This window comes from Paralichthys olivaceus, chromosome 21 (assembly GCF_024713975.1).
Source record: "Paralichthys olivaceus isolate ysfri-2021 chromosome 21, ASM2471397v2, whole genome shotgun sequence".
NCBI lineage: Eukaryota > Metazoa > Chordata > Actinopteri > Pleuronectiformes > Paralichthyidae > Paralichthys > Paralichthys olivaceus.
The window spans coordinates 13208879-13231726 of record NC_091113.1 but is presented as its reverse complement, the minus strand read 5'-3'; the positions used below and the strand labels follow the sequence as shown (position 1 = coordinate 13231726).

The 22848-nt window shown below is 42.1% G+C and overlaps 2 protein-coding genes across 5 annotated transcripts; one reads left to right on the top strand and one right to left on the bottom strand.

Moving 5' to 3' along the window:
• Positions 1 to 117: 117 nt before the first annotated feature.
• On the top strand, positions 118 to 14694 carry mms19 (MMS19 homolog, cytosolic iron-sulfur assembly component). 2 transcript variants are annotated; one of them, XM_020083489.2, is made up of 31 exons: positions 118 to 270; positions 756 to 804; positions 1968 to 2068; positions 2273 to 2358; positions 2523 to 2597; positions 3252 to 3321; positions 3564 to 3692; positions 3799 to 3860; positions 4926 to 5012; positions 5119 to 5193; positions 5508 to 5585; positions 5944 to 6082; positions 6816 to 6970; positions 7142 to 7220; positions 7544 to 7669; positions 7745 to 7826; positions 8331 to 8428; positions 8743 to 8901; positions 9101 to 9256; positions 9363 to 9462; positions 10005 to 10107; positions 10785 to 10859; positions 10954 to 11080; positions 11197 to 11303; positions 11410 to 11466; positions 11630 to 11816; positions 12288 to 12370; positions 12463 to 12627; positions 12833 to 12892; positions 13184 to 13284; positions 13815 to 14694. In XM_020083489.2, the coding sequence occupies exons 1-31, from the start codon at positions 183 to 185 to the stop codon at positions 13843 to 13845; spliced, it is 3090 nt and encodes a 1029-aa protein (XP_019939048.2). In that variant the 5' UTR covers positions 118 to 182; the 3' UTR covers positions 13846 to 14694. The 2 variants fall into 2 exon arrangements, with proteins under 2 accessions (XP_019939048.2, XP_019939047.2); XM_020083488.2 differs by having other exon boundaries at positions 10782 to 10859.
• Positions 14695 to 14960: 266 nt separating this feature from the next.
• On the bottom strand, positions 14961 to 22836 carry zdhhc16b (zinc finger DHHC-type palmitoyltransferase 16b). 3 transcript variants are annotated; one of them, XM_020083009.2, is made up of 12 exons: positions 22746 to 22831; positions 22483 to 22590; positions 21254 to 21316; positions 18843 to 19147; positions 18546 to 18740; positions 18260 to 18348; positions 18145 to 18173; positions 17906 to 18039; positions 17165 to 17250; positions 16954 to 17077; positions 16607 to 16677; positions 14961 to 16417 (listed from the first exon to the last, which is right to left on the bottom strand). In XM_020083009.2, the coding sequence occupies exons 4-12, from the start codon at positions 19095 to 19097 to the stop codon at positions 16315 to 16317; spliced, it is 1086 nt and encodes a 361-aa protein (XP_019938568.2). In that variant the 5' UTR covers positions 19098 to 19147; positions 21254 to 21316; positions 22483 to 22590; positions 22746 to 22831; the 3' UTR covers positions 14961 to 16314. The 3 variants fall into 3 exon arrangements, with proteins under 3 accessions (XP_019938568.2, XP_019938569.2, XP_069374008.1); XM_020083010.2 differs by lacking the exon at positions 22483 to 22590 and having other exon boundaries at positions 22746 to 22836; XM_069517907.1 differs by lacking the exon at positions 22746 to 22831 and having other exon boundaries at positions 18843 to 19144; positions 21255 to 21316; positions 22483 to 22621.
• Between the last annotated feature and the right edge of the window lie 12 nt (positions 22837 to 22848).

The window sequence follows — 22848 nt, the reverse complement described above, 5'->3', positions numbered from 1 at the left end:
CTCACACTCAACTATTTATTTTTCTTTTGTTGAAAACTATTATCCTGTCTTTTAAACGTGAATCAGTTTAGACTCAACACTTCAGTGTCGTTTGCCTTGTGTATGAATGGTGCTGAACATTTGAGTTTTCGCCTTCCACATTGGCGCATGCGCAGCCGTAGCCGCGGAGCGTCAGGGGCACGATGGCCGCGGACAGCTCCCTGCTGCTGTCTCTGGTGGAGGAATTTGTCTCAGGACTTCAGGACAGCAAGGCCAAAGACACCGCGACAGGTAAATAAGTGTATACGTACATGCATATAAGTTTGTAATTCACTCTGCACAACAGCTCGCTGTGGAATATCCGCCACAGAAGCCATTGAGTGCTTCCACACGGCGTGATGCTCGAGGAGCTAACAACATCCTGTGTGTCTCTGCGACCTCATGACACTTTCGAACACGCGTCAGGACACGGCTCGGCTCACTTTTCCACTGTGCCAGCGCGATCTGAATGCAGACCTGCTTTATTATTCCACTGTCAGTCCTCGATCGCTGTGGATTTGAACGCTAGCCCCGCTGGTGTTTGACCGCATGCTGCTGCTCGCTAGCTGCCGTGTTTGTGTCCGTGTGGAAACATCCCGTCAGTGAACTCAGTAACTTTGACCTCTGTAGGTAACAAGCACAGATAACTTCACCGACACTCGTGTTTCACAAGTCGGTGGTTTTGTGAGGTGACTGTGTGTTGATGGCGATCCCACTAATCCTGGTTTTATTTTCAGGTGTCAAAGATGGAAAGTTCACAGTCCTGCAGCTGGTGGAGGCGCTGGGGTGAGCTGACAACCTCCTCAGGAGCAGCACAGACATGACAAGAACATAAACTCAAGAGTTCTTGTATCCCTTGCACGTTTCAGGGTCTTCTTCCTGCACTAGTTTGATAATAACCACTAGCAGAAGTCAGGGATCACCAGAGGATGTTAGGGACACAGCTTCCTTTACTAAAGCACCCCCACCTCAGGCAGATCAGACCCGGGTGTTTGTCCCAGTTGGGGTCTTTTCTCCTGATCCAGAACCACCGGCTGCTGCGTTCTGCAGTCTGTGGTGGTTTCTAATACATGACACTTATGACAATTAGCCAGATATCACTTCTGGACAACATCAGCTTGATATTTGAGATGTTCCGATATACAATTTTTCCCTTACCGATATTGATACCTGTACTTTCTATATCAGCTAAAACCAAGTACCAATCACTTACCACTGGGTTTTAAAAAACAAATAATAAAACAGCTTTATACTACTAACCCTGTATGGATTGCAATCGTTGTTGTGTAGCCTGACTCGGGTTAAATGGCTAAGAAGACAAACACACAGATAAGGAACATTATTGAACTACTTTTCTTATCTAGTTTGAGTGTCATAACTGAAATGATCATAAATCAATCAATCTAGGAATACACAGCAAATTACTTCCTTTGTAAGTGGCTGTTAAAGTTTATGAAAATAAAAGTTTAAGTTTTAAACAGTATATAACTGTATAAAACAGTGCAATAGCATAACTAAATGAATCTATGAATAAATAACAAATATTTTAAAGTAATTAATGCCTTCAAAAGAGGGGTGGCAGGAGTGCTATGGGTCTCCCTCAAACCACTGGTGCTAATTGGAAGACATGTCAAAAAATAGAGAAAAATAATCACATGAAGAATTCAAGTCCAAGTAAAATTGCAGTTTTATCTTGGTGAAACTAATACACTTTAAAGATCGGTACATAGATTTGCATACTGACCAATGCCTGGAATTTTCTTCTGTATCAGAGGCATTTTAATTGCTTGTATCAGAACATGTTTACTCTAATGTTCTAAGATTCTAACATAGTTGTTATACTGTTAACAGTAGTTACACTTCACTGTGTTAAAAAGTAACTTTAATATCACAGACTTGTCACTTTCATTTCCTTCTCCTTCTTCATTTCCCTCTGACCGCCATTGCAGACTGAGCTTGACGAGCTCTCAGCCTCACACTCGAGCCAGAGGAGTCCAGCTGCTGTCTGAGGTTTTGCATGAGTGCTATGGAAATCTTACAGAGAGAGAAGGTGCACTTATTTTCTGCCCTTTTGTTTTAATCATTCTGTCTTTCTTACATAGTCTTTGGTTGTTTTTCTGGATTTTAAGATTCATTAATTCCCTTCTCTTCATAAGTGCCTTTTCAAACCATCATAATAATATATCATATAAACATTGGATGCAAAACCAAGAGATATTTTGACAGCATATCTCCCTGTTCCTCTTCTCCATAGTGGAAGTGCTGATTGCTTTCTATGAAAACCGCCTAAAGGACCATTACGTCATCACACCCTCTGTCCTACAGGGGCTCAGAGCTCTGGTGAGTGTCTGTATGCGATAGATTTTTATCGACAACAACATCTGAAACATCTTGCATGAGATGAATCACTTTTTTTACACTGGAAAGTTGGATAATAGTTTTAAAAAGTTCCAGATGTGACAGCGGAGACCAACATGCACATTGTGTGTTTGTGCTTTTTCCAGACAAAATGTGCAGCGTTGCCTCCTGGCTCAGCTGTGTCCATGCTGAGGTCTTTGTTTCAGGATGTTCACGTACAGGTGAGATTCAGTATTATGTTATATTAAAGATTTGTAACAAGCAGTTTTAATTCAAACTATATCTAAAGATGTTTGGTGTGTGTTCTTTGATTCTGAACTGCATCTCTCTGTTTATTTAGACCTGTGCAATATCTCACCACACTTTATCGAGTGTGATGCTTCTTGTTTCCTCTGTGTTCTGCAAAACACTTCCTCTTCATTAGGCTTTGTGGGTAAAGTTAAATAATCTAAAGGTGTTTTCACACCTGACAGTCCGACAGTTATTGTCCTTGTCACATTGTTTACACTTTATCTGGTTAGCTTTGTTAAAAATTTAGGGAGCACACTCTAGAATTCGAAATGACGTATGTGAGTTCTGTTGTCATCACCTACATGGGTTTTCTTGTCATGGATTGGTTTCTAGATGATATTACCATTAAAATCAAGGGACTTAGTGTCTGACGCAAAGACTGCAATCAAATCCTGCAAACTGCATGTGTTTCTTTTTCATCTATTGTTCCTGCAATTGGCCCAAAAGTCTGAACTATCCAAACAAACAGATCCACGGTTCAAAAAAATGTTGGTCTAAGGCACTTTGCACAAAACGCTCTCAATTGTTCTTGAGTCTAAGCATTGTGGGTAAATGATTTATATGTTCTGATTATTTTTCTCTAGTCTCTGATGCTGGCAGAGAGGGCGTGCGTCTACAGCATGCTCATCAACCTCATGGAGACCAGAGAGGCTGGTAAGAGACAGCAGGTTTTTCACCTGGTAGTTCTTTGTTAGACTTACCAAACCTGAACAGAGTTGCAGCTTTATACTCAACATTCTAACAATTTCCCTTAGATTCTGAGGAAGTGGTACTTTGGTGATGTGATTCCTTCACCTCAGCGGCCTTTCCCTCGTCGGAAATTTGTCACCACTCTCCAATAAAGGCTTTCTCCCACCTATTTAACAAAACTAATCATTTTTTTGATTAATCGACAGAGCTGAAGGGTTTAGGGGCGGACTTTGTGTTTGGCTTTGTTCAGTCAATGGATGGTGAGAGGGATCCTCGTAATCTCCTGCTCGCCTTCCAGATTGCAAACAACATCATACATCGAGGATATGATCTAGGTAAGAGCATGTGCAACATCTTTCTCGCTGTTGTTTCCCATGGACTCTGTTGCTATTTGTATCCGTTCTGACCCCCCCTCTGTTAATTTCCTGTTTGCTGCCTCAGGTAAATTCACAGAGGAGCTGTTCGAAGTGACGTCCTGCTATTTCCCCATTGACTTCAACCCCGTAAGTCCCTGTTTACTCAGCTGCTTTGGACTGAGAACCGATGAAAGCAAGAGAGCAGAGCAGACAGAAATGTCATCGCCGACTTCCTGTGACCTCAGGCGAACCCAAAACAATGATGATAGAGTGTCTGCCTCCTCATCTGCTCACGCACGTTTCCCATTCTTTACGTCACCGACGCTCACAGCTCTGTGGTGATTTGTTGACTCTGGAGCAAACCAGCAACACACTTCCATAATGCAGCTGATATGTTGTTTTTGTGTTGCGTGACCACTGCAGTGCTCTATTACCACAACAAAATATTAACGTCCCTTGTTGGTCTTTCACATTAAAGTCTCCATTAAAACCCAGAAACTGTTTTAGCTCCAGAGCTTTTAAAGATAGCACCTCTTTTCTGGGATTTGTCACCCACCTTTAAAATGAACTACCAATTTGCTTAAACGTTTAGGGTTGGTAAATTGTTTCTGAAATACTTTTAGTGATATTTTTGAAATCATTTTTACGTCCCAATAGCCATCAATAAACAAAGTTGTCTGGAAAAAAAGCTGGTGTCTTTGGCCCTCGCAGGACTGTAATAAACTATCATTTTGTTTGACTGAAAAATGATGTTGTGTAGCTGTCCGTCTGCACGTACTGAGCCCTGAATCTTCAAAACCTGGAGAGACATCCACTGAAGCAGAGAGGATAGTCTGAAGTGAGCGAGTCTTCTAGCGGTAGTCGGACAGCGCAAGTTGAGGGTGTAGCTTTGATCAGAGCCCCGGTGTGAGGGGTTGAGAAGTATATCATAGTGCTCTTGCCTTCTAAGGATTACCAACTCTTGCTTTTAATTAATTGCACAATGTATTATTTAAAATCATTGTATATGTCTATGGACTGGTTATATTAGAATAATCTGACTATCCAGTGTGACTTACATTAAATTGCATTCAAACCTTGGTAGACACTTTTGCCTCTTGCTGGTGAGATATAGGAACATGTTTGTCATGTATATTCTGTGTTTTTTAATAGCCTGTTTATCTCTTCTTGCTTTACCTTCATTTCCCCATAAACACCACCCATCCACTCCAGCCTCCTAATGACCCCCACGGCATCACCAAAGAGGACCTAATTGAAGCGCTGCGGGCCGTCCTGTCCGGGACACCAAAGTTTGCAGAGGTAGTTGGAACGTTTATATGTTTGGTTTTTGGTGTATAGGAAATGTTCTGGCATGAGAATAGTTGAGCTGTTAGATTATGCTTATGTTGTGTTTGTTACTGCACAGTTTCTGTTGCCTCTCATCATTGAGAAGCTGGACTCAGATGTTCAGAGTGCGAAGCTGGACTCGCTGCAGACTCTGGTGAGATTTCCCGCTCATTTCTAAAACTCTTCGGTGCTACTTCCTGTGAGGTTGGAGATAGAAATATTTAGCTCAAACGTTTCCATCTCATATACCCACATGTGGGAGGCTCCTGTGAACGATAATTGCTATTTTCTTAAGAATAGACAAATGGTTACTTTTAACACCTTTGAGTAAGGTGCTGAGAGAGATTATATAGAGTGAATTAAAATGTATAATCAGTTAATTTGGTGCAGTGATAAAAGGCAAGATTGATTGTATAAAATTAAAGAAAAGTTGTACCTGGCTGGTTATTATTAATTTGTATTTTGCAGACTTCCTGTATGTCACAATATGAACATAAGGACTTGGCAGAATTCCTTGAGGGACTTTGGACATCACTGCGCAGAGAGGTTTGTTTGAAACAAATTGTATATAGATACATTCATGTAAGTATGTGGTGTCAAAGCTTTGTGTTTTAGCATTCTGTAAGTGTAAAAGCATCTTTATGGGTGCGTTCTCGCAATAAGAATTTTTCTCTGATTAATGTAAATAGAGAAGAGATGGAGCACAGCAGTTCTGCAGGTGTGTGAAAACGAGTGCAGAATGGAACAAATTCAGTTTCTCTTGCTTTTGACATCTGATAATAATTTCAACAGGTTTCCTTTTGTTCTTAAGAGACTTTTCTAACACTAGAGTGAACAAAGGGCCGGTATATTCAAAGTCTCACAGAATCACAAGCTGACGCTCGGCCTCATTGTTTCATCGCAGGTGTTTCAAACATCCAGCGAGAGGATCGAGTCTGCAGGCCTTGCGGCTCTCACCGCACTCACTTCCTCTCTGTCTCGCTCAGTCCTCAACTCTGACTCTGAAGACTCTCTCAGCACCTTCCTGGATCTTGTTCTCACAGGTGAATTGCTGAAATCGAACTCATGCGCATGTACTTGATTAAAAGTAAATATGTGCAGTTGTACCGATAGGACAATCCAAACATAGACGTGCAAAGAAAAGAGACAAATTAACTAATAAATACAGGTGAAGTGAACAGAGATGTCAGTTTTATTCAAACTTATTTGACATTTAGATAAAACTAAAAATGTAAAAGGTTTAAGGACTAAATAATGGTCGGATGCGGTCAGAGTAACAGAAAGGCAGCACTGGTAAAGAAAATGTCACTGTAATGGTGGGAGGGTTCACAGTGCAGCACTGTTTGAGTAGATGTGCAGGAAATGATACCACAATGACTAATGTCTTGACAGTAGTGCGAAGTTGACTGTCTTTAGGTATTACCCTGAAATGATGGGTGTTGTTTGACTGCAGTACAATACAGATATTTGGGTTTAAAGTTCTTTCTGTATCTAAAGGTTCATACTGGCACATTCATTTAGAAGCTCAAACGAACAAATCCATCAGTTGGTTACTGAGAGTTAATCAGAATCCAGAAATCCACTCAGAAAGTTGTTCTTGTCAAGAAAATGATGGAAAATTCCTGGAACTGCACCATAATCAGTGCTTTCTTTGCCCATGTCTCATCCTTCCACCAAGTTCCGTTCAGCGGTTCTTGTGTAATCCTGCTAAGAAACAAACGGACCGGTGAAATCACCTTGGCAGATGTCATAACTGATTGTATAATGTTTTTCCAGACTGCAAACATCATCTGTGTGAGCCGGACCTGAAGCTCGTGTGGCCCAGCGCCAAGCTGTTGCAGGCCGCATGCAGTGCGTCCAGCAGGGCGAGCCACATCATCACAGCCTCTGTCATGCCCGCTCTCATCGAGCAGTACAGCAGCAGAACACAGGTAAACCAATAAAACTGACACCCAGATGTTTATTAAGTTTAATCTGCGCTAATGTTAATGTGAGCTTTTTTCTTTAGCTGTTCTATATTTGAACATGTCGTCCATTTTTTTAATTATTGCAACAACCAGCAACTTATTAATAGACAAGTAAACTTTTTCTCCTCCCTGCAGTGTTCCCATAGACGGACATTACTGGAGGTGGTGCTGCGATTCTCCCAGTCAGTAACAAGCAGCCAATCATCAGAGAATGGTCAGTGCTGCATTCAGTATTTTATTTTATCTATTATTATTATTATTATTTTTAATTTAATGCCACTTTCATTACTTCAGCACATCAAAACCACTCCTGGCTTGTCATTTTTAACCTCCCTAACTGCCACTTGTTCCCCATAAACATCAATACATATTCAAAATGCGATTTTTAGTCTTATTATTATTATTATTACGTGTGTAATCCTAACTGAAATGTTTTCTTCATTAAAATCTTGAAATATTATAAACCATGTATCAAGCAAGCTAAATCCTCATGGTTTTTCTTTGTACATCGTGTACAACGTTTCCCCTCCACATCAGAAGAGAGCATGTTTTTAGCCTTTCGCCAGTCTCTGTGTGACATGGTGTTCTCAGCACTGTCGGAAACTAATTCCAGTCTGCAGATCACTGCCACCTCCATGCTCACCTCACTGGCACAGCAAACAGGTGAGATACCATACATTCCTTCGTGCACAGTTTACAGTCTCGGTCAGATTATCTCTGACAGTCTTTCTCTGTCAGGTCTGCTTGTGGACGCTGATATCGAGCTGGCTGTGGATCACCTGACCAGGCTGCTGCTGACCGAGGAGGTTGACAGAGTCAGGTCAGCTCACGGTTAAAACTTTCACCTGTCTTTCCACATCTCTTTCAATCATTTGACTCCTGTATGGCTTTCTCTCTCTCTTTTAACCTTTCTCGACCTTACTGTGTAAAGTTCCTTGAGAAAACGTATATTATGATTTGGCGCTATACAAATAAAACTGACAATTCACATATGAGGAACAGCAGGAGAGAAACGTCATCAACGTGTTCTCACATGGCCTGGTAGGAAAAATTCCAGATGTCTGAAGCAACAGACTGACGTTTGTGTACTCACATCCAGTTCCTCAGGAAAAAATCCAGAGTTCATTGCATGTATGAAAGCAGCTACAGAGACACACACTGTTTTCTGTTTCTACTTAAGTACTTACACAACTTAGTAGATTCACATCTACACAATAGAGAAAAAACAGAAGCGGTGTCAGCATTTTTTTTTTTTTTTACAATATCAGATGTTGCAGTTGAACTAAACATAAATCTTGTGTCTTTGTTCCATTTGTTGCTCCAGTGTTGCTGTGGTCGACTGTGCCGGAGCCTTGGCAGAGCTACACCCAACAATCTTTATCACTAAATTCATCCCAAGACTAAAGAAGGAGATGTTTTCTGGTTAGTGAAAATCCAATAGTATGACATCCTTTTGTGCAATGTGGACTATGTAGAAACACCACACAGATCTTAATATATTTTTTACCCTTTTCGACATGTCCTGAATTACTCTGTCCATGTAGTATGTAAAACATTTTTGACACAAATCTCTTCAACTCAATTAAATCAGTTACATTTATTAAATACAAAATATTTGATTGCACGAGTATGAGCCCCCTCCCAGTAAGTGATAGGTAATAGAAACTTTGTCATAAAAATGGTGAATTTATGATGAAAATCACAAGCAACATTTTCCTCTCCTCTCCTCTGCTCAGAGCCCATGGATCAAGACAACAGTGAAGTTTCTGAGCAACATTCCCATCATGCAGTGCGTCAGCAGTGTTTGTCTGCTCTGGCTGCGGTGTCCATCCGACCCAGTGTTGTCCAGGAGAGCACGCCTGTCCTCCTGGAGGTCCTCAGCTCGGCACACATAGGTAATCTGTCTGTAGAGATGGTCCCCGGGTGTCTAGTCACGTGGTCGATGGAAATGAACAGTGTTCTGTTGTATGTCAGTGTCAAAGCAAACACATCAGTTGTATGCACACAGTATATTCGTATTTATATTCAGTGTTAGATATGGGAATGAATGAAGCCTTCTGTCTGAATGAAACTGAAAATTCTTGTCGTTTTCAGGTAGCGTCGGTTTCTCGGTGGAGGAGGTGGTGTTGGCGTGCCGCAGCCTCCAGAAGATAGCAGAGCAGGTTCAGGACAATGAGGAGACGGGGCGGTGCTTCCATGAAATCATCATTCCACGCCTGCTCTCACTGGCGCTCCAAGCAGCGCTGCAGGGTAAGCAGCAGTCTCACTAAAAACTCACTAAATAACCTGGTTTGATGGTAATGACGACCTCCTTCATGCTGTCTGCGTTTCTCACCCACTTGTTCGTATTTGGCAGGTGCGGGATCTTCTGATCGTCGTAGTCCTCTGGTAGAGGAAGTGGTCCTGTCTGCTGTGGTCTCTGTCATCAGTACTTCCTGCTCCAGGCTGCAGTCAGAGTCAGTACAATCTTTTTGACATTGTATGTGCACTTTGTTTTTTGTATCTTTTCCTCAAACGTTTGTGATTTCATACTGGTATTGTACTCCAAAACCACAACTCCAGAGTATTTGCAATCTTGTCAATGCACAATACGCAGCATCATGTCTATGGAGGACGATGTTAGTTAGTCGTAAGTGTTAGGAAGTTATTGACTGTTTAGAAAGACAGACGGCACAATGCCACTTCCTCCCACTAACTAGAAATATCAAATAACCTGATTGAAAAATTCAATTGACATTTATTTAGATTTTTTTTTGGTCTGGTCTGTCACGTCCACTAACATGGAGTGGACGTCACACAGAGGGAGCTCAAGACGCTTTGGCTTCAGTTTGTGGGAGCTGTCATGTCGTCCATCTTTATGTACAGTGTCATAGAGATGAGTGTCATAAAGACCTGATCTTGCCACAGTTTCCTTTCTCTTCCAGACTTGTTGTCAACGTGTAAAAATGTACCATAAAAAGCATTTTGTCACGAGGTGTCTGTTGTCTCATGTCGTCAGGTTGGCGGGACAGACGGCGGCGAGGGCTGTCTCTCTCTTCTTGGATGATGATGTCTCCTTTTTGCCCGACAACTCCTTCCCTTCACCCATCCAGCTGCTCAAGGTCTGTGTGTGCAGGGATTTTTGTATTTATGTGTTGTTTTCTTTTCTTCAAATATTGCTCCCTTAATATGGTTTCAACAGCAGCCTCCTCATCATGACCTCACTGAGCACTTAATGATTATTAGATATATGTTTGTTGTTGAAGACTAGAAAGCAGTCCCCTTATTAATGCACATTCAAATTCACTAGATACAGATTATTTAGATCTGCACCAAATTGCATGCACTCATATTAATCAGACCCCTGCACATAACTGATTTTCTGGTGACCTGTCCCTCCTCTCACTCAGTGTCAGCTGGGATTTGCTCTCCACCATCACAGGTCAACCATTTTCTCTACTAAGCTCTACAGATAATAGACGGATGATGAGTCAGCCTGAAAGCCAAACACATGTAGGGCTGATTAACTCTTATTATAAGCAGATTCAATGACGCTCACTGCCTGAGCACCACCCAGGCTACAAACAACCCATAATGCGAAGTCTTATAAGGGTTTGGAAAATGATGCCTATTTATTTTCCAGCCCTAATTTAGCTGTTTATCATCTCAGAATTTGAACTATTTTTTCATGTCATTGTTACCTGAACACATTAAAGCATGTAATGTTTGTACCCTCAAGGTTAAATGCACTTATTGCTTTGTATAAAAGTGTCAGCTAAATGAAATGTTTCCCCAGCAGCCGCAGGGGGAGTCGTGGAGCCAGTCACAGATGGTTTGTCTGCTCATGGGCTGTGTGTGTTCGCTACCTCGCGGTGTAAGTCTCATTTTGAAAACCTAATTCTGCTTTTATTGAAATGTTGGAGTTCCTGAAGCTGTGTTCTGACTCTGTGTGTGTGTGTGTGGTCCAGGTGGCGGTGCCTCAGATAGACCAGCTGCTGTCACAGCTGGAGGAGATGAGCTGCACCTGTAACCACCCTCTCTCATACACCTCTGCTGCCAAGTGCTTCGCTGGGCTGGTCAACAAGCGAGCGCAGGGTCTGTTGATCATTCCAACCTCCCGTCTGTAGTCACACGTTTCTGTGGCAGAACAGAGAGCGCCATGCTGTCCGTTAAAATCTGTTAAAATCTTTTTGATTTGTTGTTTTCTTCAGGTGATTCTCTTGACAGCTTGATTCAGAGGACGATGAAGAGAGTGTGTGGAGAGCTGGACTCTACGTCTTCACCTGCCCGCACTCAGGCATTCACCCACATGATCTGGGTAAGAGTTACAGATTTCAATATAGCTTTAATTTATTTTACCACCACCTGTTGATCTATTAGTTTGGTTCATGGATAGATAAATAAGGTTGTTTCTTTGTCTTCAGGTGGCCAAAGCTTTGCTTCTTCGATACCACCCTCTGTCCACAGCACTGACTGACAAGGTAAATAATGCATCCACCTTCTCACTGATATCCTTTATTTGTGACCCTGTGTTTTATGACAATTGATTTATTTGTTTCATTCTGTTCCACCTGAAATTGGAAAATGGCAACTCAAGCTAGTTTGGTGTCATAAGCTCATTTCTTATTCTTTTTATTCTTGAAGCTCTTCTCTCTGCTGGACGATGCTGATCTGGGTACGATGGCGGCAGAAGGCTTCTCGCTGCTGATGAGCGACTCCGCCGACGTCCTAAACCGCGGCTGCCATGCCGACGTCCGCATCATGTACCGCCAGCGCTTCTTTAGTGAGAACTCGGCAAAGTTGGTGCAGGGCTTCAATGCTGCACCGCAAGGTTCGTGGGAAAAGCACTGCTGAGGAGACTGTAGATACAAAATAGGTTAAATTCAGCATTTACAGATTTACAGAGATTTTTGTTCACTGGCCACACCCTGCTGGTTATTACATTTTTGAAATCATAATCTTCGTTCTGTGGACATTTTGCGATTCCTTGTCCCCAAAGCCTGGGCTGAACTGGGAAAGAAAGCTTGCAGGTTTTCAGTTCCTGATACATAAGATAATTCACAGAATGATTCAAAGCCCAGTAACGTTGAGCAAGTTCTGGTAAAATCTCTCGTGTTGTATATAATGATGAAGTTTTAATATTACATTTGTTCATTTCTTTTATGTTTGAAATTGTGATGTTGTTGTTCTCGTCCAGGTCTCTCATGTAGAAGAGATTTTTAATCTCAATGGTTGAACCTGCTTAAATAAAGGCTAATAGATAAATTAGTAAAAAGATTTACTGTCCCCCCCCCCCCCTCAGAGAAGAAGTCCAACTACCTGAAGGCTCTGTCCAACATCGTCAACAAACTTCCAAAGCAGGTTCAAATCACCGAACTACCAGCGGTGCGTAAACAGGAAACTCATTTGTTCTCTTCAGGTTCTCTCTTTGGGAAACATTCTTTCGTAATGTTTTTATTTCTTTCGTCACCGTCCAGCTCCTGTCACTGCTGCTAGAGGCCTTGTCGTGTCCCGATCAGGGCGTCCAGCTGTCCACCCTGTCCTGTCTGGAGCCCGTCCTCATCGACCCACCGCCGGCTCTCATACAGCAGCTGGAGGCTTTGTTCAGCAGGTTGCTGGTCCTCGTCTCGAGTCCTACCATGGTTAGTGACATAATGCAACTGAGAGTGCTGTTTGTCGTGACTGGTTTTCAGCAGCAGTGAAACGAAGCAAGAAAATGATGTGAAAACACATGAAGCAGCTCATTGCTCATTCAAAATTGGAATACTGTATCTTAATCAGTCGATCAATGATGGTGAACTGTTAATAATCCAGAATGTTTAACAATATGTTGTATTTTCCTTGCAGAGCGTTAAGATCACCTCGCTGCGCTGCATCCACGCCCTCTCTCACCTCCCCTCACATGAGGTAAAATTCAAGATTGTCAATGTTTAAAATGTTGATCATTTTGGATCATCAGTCCTTTCTCCATAACGCTCCATTACTTCACTCCATTTCTATGCAATACACGTGGAGTCTTCAATTCATTTATTGCTCTTGTATTTGTTGTCATTTTTGTGTTCAGATAAGCCTTGAAATAAGATATTTTAGTTGACACATAAGCCTCATGTCCTTTCCTGTGTGTGGGATTAGCTTGAGTAATTTGTGCCACGCAACTTTCCTCAAGAAATAAAAGATTTCTTCCAACGTTTGTTTCAGATTTTGCCATTTCGGGCGCGGGTGCTGCGAGCTCTTGCTCGGCCTCTGGACGACAAGAAGAGGATGGTGAGGAGTGAAGCTGTACTGGCACGAGGGGAATGGTAAGAATCAGCCATCATTGTTACAGAAAGACTCACTGGAGGAGTCCAAATATGAAATTATGTAACATTTGTCACTGCAGAAGTCACCGTTAGTCCTTTGTTCAAGTTTTATATTTGCTCACCTGAGGACAGGAACTCCAGAAAACATCCAGAATATTGCACTTGAGTTTTTTGCATATTTTAAGAACTCAGCATGAGATTGTCTGTCATATGTTTGCACAACAGCAGGAACATTTTCACGGAAAGTAACCTCAAAACTCAATTAATCGTTTAATATTTTGCACATAGAGATTTGGGAAGTGGAAGCAGTGAAGCATCGGTGTTTCCAGTGGCTAAAAAAAACTATTCAAAACTGCAAGCTTCTGCATTAACACACAAGATGAAAACTTAACTCTTCTTAGTTGCTTCTTGCGATGGATCTCCCATATTGAGCAACTTTTAAGTCTCTGATTTCAATTCTTTCCTGTACTGGATTGTGCTGTTTATAGCTCGTTCTAAAAAAACAACTCATCTCTGTCTCTTTCTTGTAGGTTCCTTGTTGGGAGCCCTGGGGGAAGGTGATTTTTACATCTCAACACCACCCCGACCTCCTCTCTCTCCAGGACCACGTTCTCACAATCACACCACACAAAAGCTCCCACTCCGGTTTAACTCCACCCACCATCTTCTCCCCCTTTCTACTGACATACTTTTGTTGTAACCTCATAAACGCACAAGTAAGAGAATGTGGACTCCCTTAAGAGTCCCTTGAGTTACAAGAATGAAGATCTCATTGTTTTATTCCTCGTGTACGTTGTCTTTCTCTCTACACGCAGAAATTGTGTGGATTTGTGCCATGACACTTTGATTGTGTATAATTTGAAATTTTTTACTCTCTTTCACTCAGATCCTCCAGAAATCATTATACAGTGATGAATTTTTCAAATATTTAGTATGTTTGCTTGATAAATAACCACATTTTATCAGATGATTTTCTGACTATTAACTAGAAGAGCACTGAACCCAGCAGACACTGACCATCCTTTATCTTCTCATCTGGATGAACGTGTGTCTGAGCAGTAATGTCTTAAAACAACAGGTGGTGCGTTTGATTTGAGTCACCAGCTGGGTGGAGTTGTAAAGACCAAGGCTGCTCACAGGGTGACAAGAATTGAGCGCTTCTACATGTGTCGTGTCTCCACTGGCGCGTGAATGTTGTTTAATTTTATTTTTTGATGTTAATGCTCATTAATCAGTAAAGTTGTGTCAATATGTCTGAAGCAGTATTGATATCATAGTTAGTGTCGAGTCATTTCTGTAGGGCCAGCCGACTTTGGACCTCATGTCAACTAATGCCAAGGAAATAGACAGTATTTAAATGTCTAACTTAAGATGTCATTAAAGGTTTTCTTTGTAATTGTAAAAAAAAAAGTTCTAACGTCATTTTTAAGTTTGCCTTAAGATAATCCGTTTACTAAACTCACAAATTGACTTGAACATGTCTCAAGTCTGCCTTAAGGGATTTCCTCGAATGTTGACCAGTTGTCACTTGAATTTAGAGATGAACTGATGTTTTCATTGGTCAAATGTCAGTGACCTCATACAAATCTGGAAAAAAAATCTTTTGAAACCGCACTGATCCACACAACCACTGGACAGTAATTATGTGATCACCAATCAATGGAACAAGAGTAAAATCAGGAAATATCAAACACTTGTTTTATTTAAAAAAAGAGGGAAAGATAAATGAAATTGGAGCACAGCCCCCTTTGGTTACACACAGCGATGTGTCATGTTTCTATGGCAACTACAGATTTAACTCCTTTTGAAATGAAGAACACGCTGGGGTAAAAGAAAAAAAATGGAATTCACAGTGCCTTTTTTCTCACTCATTTAAATGGCCTCAGTTTAAAGGCTGAACCCCCAAACAAGGCACACAAAATGTTATTTTTCTTCATGTAAGGAGCAAAAGATTCAAGTCAGATATTTAAGAGAAGTAGATCCAACTCTTCGGCACCAGAACTTCAGTTCATGTCTGTGGTTCTAAAGCTCGTCAGCACACACACTCCATAAAATATCTCTTCTAAACACTGCAGGTGTTAACAGAGGAGTTCATGATAGAAATAGCTTTTGAAAATGACATTTTAAATTATCAGGAAATTAACCGAACAAGATCGTTAAAAATGTCTTTTCATCTCATTAAAACAAACTCATTCTTAAATAAGCAGACAAGGTTTGGGCTCAGATCCATGATTACATGTCCGGGATACTGTACATACAGTGGCAGTTATTCAAGGTGCTATCATTCATTCTCTCGTTTTCTGCTTCCCATCTGTTTTCAACAACTTCTGAGCTGCAATCTACGGGATGAAAATGAAAGTCACTGACACTGATCGCCTCCCACTGTGCAGATGCTTCATAAGTCCTCACCTGCTCACTATTGCAAGGGCAGTCAACATCTCAATCTCTACATGGCGGCTGGCTGCAGTATCGGTCATGTTAGATAGTTCTTATCACACTATCTGAGATACTTTGGCTTTTCGTTGTCAGTCTTTATCTCAAGTGTTTGGCGCCACTCAGGACAAATGTGATTGGTTTAAAAAAAATACGAACAAGCCAGTTTTCTTCTCCTATAGCAGAAAGCTAACAGCACCTGTAAGATGTTGTAACGCTCCTGTACTTCCCTGTCTCCATTCCTCCACATCACAATCTCACACGGGCGAGGCTGTAGTGCTGGTGCAAGAAATGTGCAGAAATTCAGTCTTTGCAAATGGAAACAGAGGTGTGTGCTGGCCAGCAGCACCTTCTGTAAATCAATTCTTCAGTCTTCTCCGACTTCACCAGGCTGCCGACAGACAGTGAGACGGAGAGGGGTTTTTTGAGGAATGACGAGTGGTTATGTCCGTAAACACCTTTACACAGCAAAGTGTCTTTTTCCCAGAGGGAGTGGGAGCTTCTAGTTTGTCTCTAGTCACGTTGCTTGAAATGTAAATTCAGGATAAATGTGTTTGATATGGTAATTTTTTTTTAAATATAATGAAGAGGTGAGAGTCAGATGGCCATGGGGTCTCTTCTGGTGAAGTTGCAGTCCCACATGATGCCGTCCCCGTGGGGAAGATGACTCGAGGGTAACAGGACCCGTGTGAGCCAGTGACTGAGGATGAGAAAAGATGTTTTAGCAGTAACTCAGTCGTCATCTCCAAATCATAAACATATTAGGAGCCCAACAGGAATAATCCCCATTTGTAGCCGTAGAGGGCGCTGTTGCTCAGTAAAGGTTACATAGTGTTGCTTTAAGATACGATTACAATCACAGTTTAGAAAAATGCAAAACTGAACTTACCTTCTTTTCTCCACACCGAGCAGTAACTTCCAATTGTTCATCCCGCCATGATGGTAGGGATTTCTGAACACCTGCATTGCACCAGAACATGAAGAACCATAGTCAGTTGGATTAAACAATTCATCATCTTTAAGTTTACTATTCTTTCCAGTGTTAAAAGCAGCTGTGCAATAACTTGGCACATATATAGTGCTGAAAACAAACATATATGAAGACTGTACAACATGATAGCTCCCCAAAAGTGAAGCCAAAGTGTCTCAATCGCCCCCTGGTGGCTGGCTGCAGATCAGTCATGAATCCCACCTCCTCATCCATCTTTTTTTACAGTCTATGATCATCATATTTACCTTGCCCTTCTCCACAAGTCTTCTGATCTCTTTGTTGTTGATGTGGCGCTCCACGCTGGTCTCCCCTCTGCAGATGAGTATGGTGTGCCACAGGGTGAGTCCCCCCAGAGCTACTGACACCGAGCTGGAGAACGGGTGCATGTGGGGGTTACATTACCACTTTCGTTTGATTTTTAAACAGAGAGACTACAAGCGGTGAAGTGTCACTCACCTGGTCAGTACCCAGAGGTAGATGACACTCTTGTGAGCCGTGGTTTCTCTTAAGGTGTAGTCTGGAGTTGGGGTCTGATAATAACTCTAAAGGGGAGAGAAGAATACGGTCAGACTTATCTCGCTGCTTTCTGAGGTCCGTCCCCCTCAGGATAACACTGCTTACAATATGCATGAGCTAAGTCTTAACACGAACACGTTTTTATTAACCATCTGGCAAACAAACACTCATGAAATAAGACCATCGTATGAGAGGTAAATATGAGAGCAGCAAGCCAAGATCGCTTTCAGGTCTCCTGTTCCACTTGTCTTTTGCCATTTGAGATCGAAATCTGCCTTCTTGTTGCCGCCTGGCAGCCGCTACCTAACTGTTAATTGCAGGCAAATATGGTGACAACTGCGTCACAGCATCCCCTGCAGGCGGAAGTGCACTATGTAACTCTGGTGTACTGTGCTGGAACATTACAACATGCTTTACGGCATTACGTCACACAACAACTAGAGCCGGAGCTAGCAGCTAGAAGTTGAGCTGCGTAAGTGAAATTGTTGACTCGCAGTTTATTTTCTGTCAACATGTCAACAAATGCTTGTATGAACAGACTCAGACCGCAACTCGTAGTCACAACAGCGAATTATGCATCCCACCAGTAGGGGCGCCTGAGTATAGCAGAGAGCAAATCTTGAATTGAGTCGCTTGAAAATCTGAGCTTAGTTCGCAGCCGTGGTGATGGTGCTGTCTCACCTCTATAACGCTGTATGCCTCTAGAAACAGTTCCCTGCTGCTGATGCTGCAGTAGATGCAGCCCAGGGTCATGTAGAGGCAGAAGGAGAAGAAGTAACGATGGTTGAAATGGCCCACACAGTTGTTCAGCCAGGCTGCAAATTATTTTAAGTTCAACGTTATAAAAAATGGGAAATAATAAAAAATAAATAAATAAATGTTCACGCATTTTCTCCCGTTTCTTCATTAAAAAAGGATACGACAGTGGTGGTCCATCTTCAAAACACACCTGCAATAAAACAGAAAGTATTAACAGCAAAGAAAATTTAAATCATCAAATAACTTTCGTGGATGAAGTTGGGAAAATGATCTTACATGTTGCAGATGCTACAGTGGTGCGTCCTGGGCGGTTTTGGACTGATGCATTTCTTACAGATGGACACTGAGGGGACATGAATTTTGTCCTAAAATAAAGAACACAAAGAGGATATACCATATGAATCAAGAAGTCAGGTTTTACCAATGATACAGCCACTTATAGTGTACAACAAATACAACAGCAAAGGGTTTCCCTCTTCTCTAAAAGCAGTTTCTCGCACCCCACATCAGTGCGTCTACGCTGCGTGTATACACTGTGATCGTATGTTAGGGGTTCTGAGACCTTTGGCGGGTGTCCGGGAGCCGTGGTGGTAGCCTTGTAGTAATGGAAGACCACCATGACAAGGAGCCAGTGGCCATAGCAGAGGTGCCAGGCCACCCAGTGCACAGGGTATGTGCTGAAGATCGTGGGCAGGACGAACAGGTAGATGACGACCACGACTGAGGTCGTCAGGAGAATGACCAGGCAGACGAACACCTGAGAGAGAAAAGGGGAACCAGGGAACAGAAAGTGAGGAAAGACGTGAGAGGAGATGATGTGTAGAAGTGTCGAAAGAAAAGAGAAGAGGAGCAAGCTCACCACTCCAAACCAGCGGGTCACGTTGTCCACGATCCAGTAGACAGGTTCAAACACACAGTCCAGCAGTGTGTCTGAGTTGCTGAGGCTGTTGTAATACAGTGACTTGAGCAGCAGTTTGCTGTAGCTCCACAGCTCCGACAACCTCCCGCTGATCCGGGCTTTGTTTCCTCCTCCTCTTTGCGGGCGGCACAGCCGGCACCAGCGCAGTGCGAGTCGCATGGCCCGGGAGAGCTGCCACCTCCAGCTGCTACCCATACGGATGCCACTACCACCACCTCCTCTTCCTCCTCTCCTAAACACTCGGCCTTCCAGACACACACAAACACACAGACACACACACCAACAGTTACAAATGCAGGCTGCGTAAAACAGCAGCTCTTCCTGGCTAAGCCTGATGTTCGCTGAGGTTCCCATAGTCGCCTCCACCTCAGGAGGAGTTTGAGCTCCGACACAAGAGAACAGGCAACACAAGGGACTCCCGCTCATAGAAAGCCCTTTCCTAGAAGCAGCCTCACTGTGACATCTGTCAGTCAAAGAAAACAAGGGCAGGAGCTCTCAGGTAACTGAGCTACAACCATCGGCCCCACCAAAAACTTCTTCATTTAATAATTCACAGCAAATCCAGAGCTCAGGGCCAAGGACCTTCCAGTACATTGGCAGGGGAAATGCAAAGTGGTAACCCTGTAAGAGGCAAATGTGAAGGGATGAATGTTGTAAGAAGGATATAAAGTGGCTACCTGATCCTGGGGCATCATTTCATGAAAGTGAGTATTGGTTACACAGATAAGGCTTGTTCAGGTTCTCCAAAATAAGAAGGCATAAATAATGCTAACCAGGGGCCTTTGGGGGACAGTGAAAGCAAAGCCGGGCTTCAACCAGCTCTCTTTGTTCCTATATCAGCTTCTGTTTGACTTCTGATGGTGGTGACCACAGTGAACTCTGCTCTATTCTGTCATGTATCAATATTTCAGCTCAGATGTACACTCTCAAAAGAGAAGAAGACTTCCTCCACAATGCAGAAATGAAGCCAAAATATCCCAGAGCCAGAGTTTGTGCAGTGAAAATCATGGCAATCTCAGGACATGTTCAAACCTATAGTTTGTTTGATTTGGTCCAAATTAGTTGACTTCTTCTCACACAGAAAAACACATTTAAGTGAACCAGCTTCTTTACTGTGGGTTACAGGAGCGAGAAAATAAAAAAGGGTCATATTTGCTCCAATATCTGGAAGGCAACGTACAGGTTACTTCCTTTGCAAGCTGCCAACAACTTATGATGGCTGCAGCTTAGACCTGCAGAGTATTCCTTGCAGCCTAGTCAGATCAAAGTCACAACATTCAACAAATGATTCAAACCAGTCTGTTTAAACAACCCATGTTTGAAAAGCCTACTTCTATTTTTGTCATTCAATATATATATTTGTTTCTTTTGTGGGCAGAAATAGTCTTCCATACCAATGAGACTTTCTGTCTCTCCTCTATATTCTAATTAATAAAATAAACCATCAGATTTCATCATGAGTGATGGTTGAAATATGAAAAATATATCCATTTGAGGACACCTCCACTGCAGACAGGCAAATACGCATTTTAAATAAATACATTATATGAATCCAAATGCTGTGTACCAGACACAGAAGGAGAACAGGAGGGAGTGGTGCGATCACAGCAGGGCACCGCAGTCTCTATGGCAACCTGTGGGCCTAAATCTGGTCTCAGAGGAGAGGATGATCAGTGTCTGTGTGCCTCATTGTAATAAGCTTTACCTCGTCTTCTACCTTTGAATCGGCTCAACAACGTGTCTGGGAGTTCTTACTTTTTCACAGGATTTTGGTTTAATATGAATGAATCAAAATCAGCTTTGCACATATTACATGTTGTATATTACAAATGAATTTGGAAAAATTGCACACTCACACAACTTTTATCTCTATATTGCACATTAATAGAACAGCCCAATAATGTGTATAGTATTTCTGTCTTTATCTTAGTTATTCTAGATTCTGTACTTAAATATGCACCTAACTGAATCAGGAATTGTGCATTCGTTTCAGTGATGGTGATTGGTTCATGGCCGACAGCATATCCAGGTTTTCCAGCAGCTAGACATCAGATATGAAAATGTTTTATAATTCATAGTCTCTCCTCTCTGTACCCTCTGCTACAGAGTAATAAACTGCAGCTAAGTCTCAGCTTGTATACTGATGACTTAACACTGACTCACCACACCCTCTCTTGCGTTGATTCTTCACAAGTATGAACTAAATACCTCCTCTGCATGTCAGTGCACAGTTCACTGCACTCATGTACCTACTTCATGTAATGAAGGCTCAAATGAGACAAGGATGAAAACAGTAGAGATGAGTCATTACAGTTCAGGGTTGTTGCTGTTGCCATCATATTTCTGCTTACCTTAATATGATGACGTGTGACTATCTCTGCCAATGGCCATGGTTATTATGATACTGTGTAGACCTGGAAAACAAATCATTTGGGTGATTATTACAAGTAATCAGCAACAATTTACAAGAAAAGCAGCTTTTCTCTGCTTCATACTGTTGATCAGACAAAATAAGCCAAATGAAGACATTACATTGAGCAAAAGGAAACTGTAGACACTTCTTTCTATTTACTGATATGTTACAGAATAATTTACCACATGTCACTAACTAGTTTTCTCTCTCCTGTAGCTTGTCTACAACTATTAGCTGGTGCTGCTATCATTAATAACATCATTACATCTATAAGTATCTCAGTTATTATGATATTATTTTTTTCATTAGAACCACCAGTGTGACCAATCCTCTCTCCATTTATTTCTCTCTTCTCACCCCAACTGGTTGAGGCAGATGGCCCCACATTAAATCTGGTGTTGCTAAAGGTCTCTCCCCATTACATGATGAATTGATTGATAGAAAAACAGATCATTTGATTAATTGAATATTTAAAAAATTTAATGTGGCCCTAATATAGTATCATAACTATCTTGCACAAAGTAATTTATTCAAACTCTGCAATATTCATTTTGTCTGTTTAATACAATGGTTCATGTGCAATCCATTCACTGGACATATTCTCCCACTGCACATATAGTTCTTGTTTTCATACTGTGTACATTAGTCTTTATTCCATTCATTTTGTCATATTCCTAACACTTAAGTAGAATTATCCTCACACTAGAATGTTACTTATTACTTACTGGTGCCTATTTTTGACTCTTGATGCTGTAATATTGCAAATGTCCCCATTGTGGGACAAAGAAAGGATGAGATAAGATCTTGTTCTGTCTTTCCCCTGTCCACCCCCATCACACCATAATGCAAATCCAGTGGGTTTGTTTACTGTGTTTAACAACCAACAGTCAAAGCCAGATCATCATCATGCTATCATACACAACAATCAGAGTTTAAACTGCATACGTGTTATTTGTCAGTAACTACAGACAACTACCACTGAAGCCTCTGAGTGTGTCAGTGGTGGATTGGCTCCAACATGTCATGCTGTATCTGAAGCTAGCTAACAGCTTCACAGCCTCGGGTCCCCCTTTAGCCCTGCCCGTGCTAACGGTCCGTTCACACACACGCAGCACATTGACCCGGACTGACCCGGACTAACCCGGACAGGGTCCCGCTGTAGTTTACCTGCGCAGGTGAAAGCGCTGAAGGAACCTGAAGCTTGAGGTCAGATCATGATCAGGCTACATGTTAGCTCATCCTCACCGCAGCCAACACAGCCCGCCGCAAGATCGTCTATTGGACAGATGACTCACTCACTCAACTGTCGCCTTGTCCGCTCCATAAAGCTGACTTGCGAGTGATTTTCATAGTTTTATAATGTATTTAAACAGTGGGAGTAAACTGTAGTTCTAACATTTGTAAGCTATTGTGTTTTGTTTGCAATTTACCAAAAGCTCCTTGTTTCTATTCCCCACTGACAAACAATACCCAAGTGGCACCTCTCCTCCACGCTCCCTCTTTCCTGGCAGCTCGCTCTGCAGGGCGCAGTGT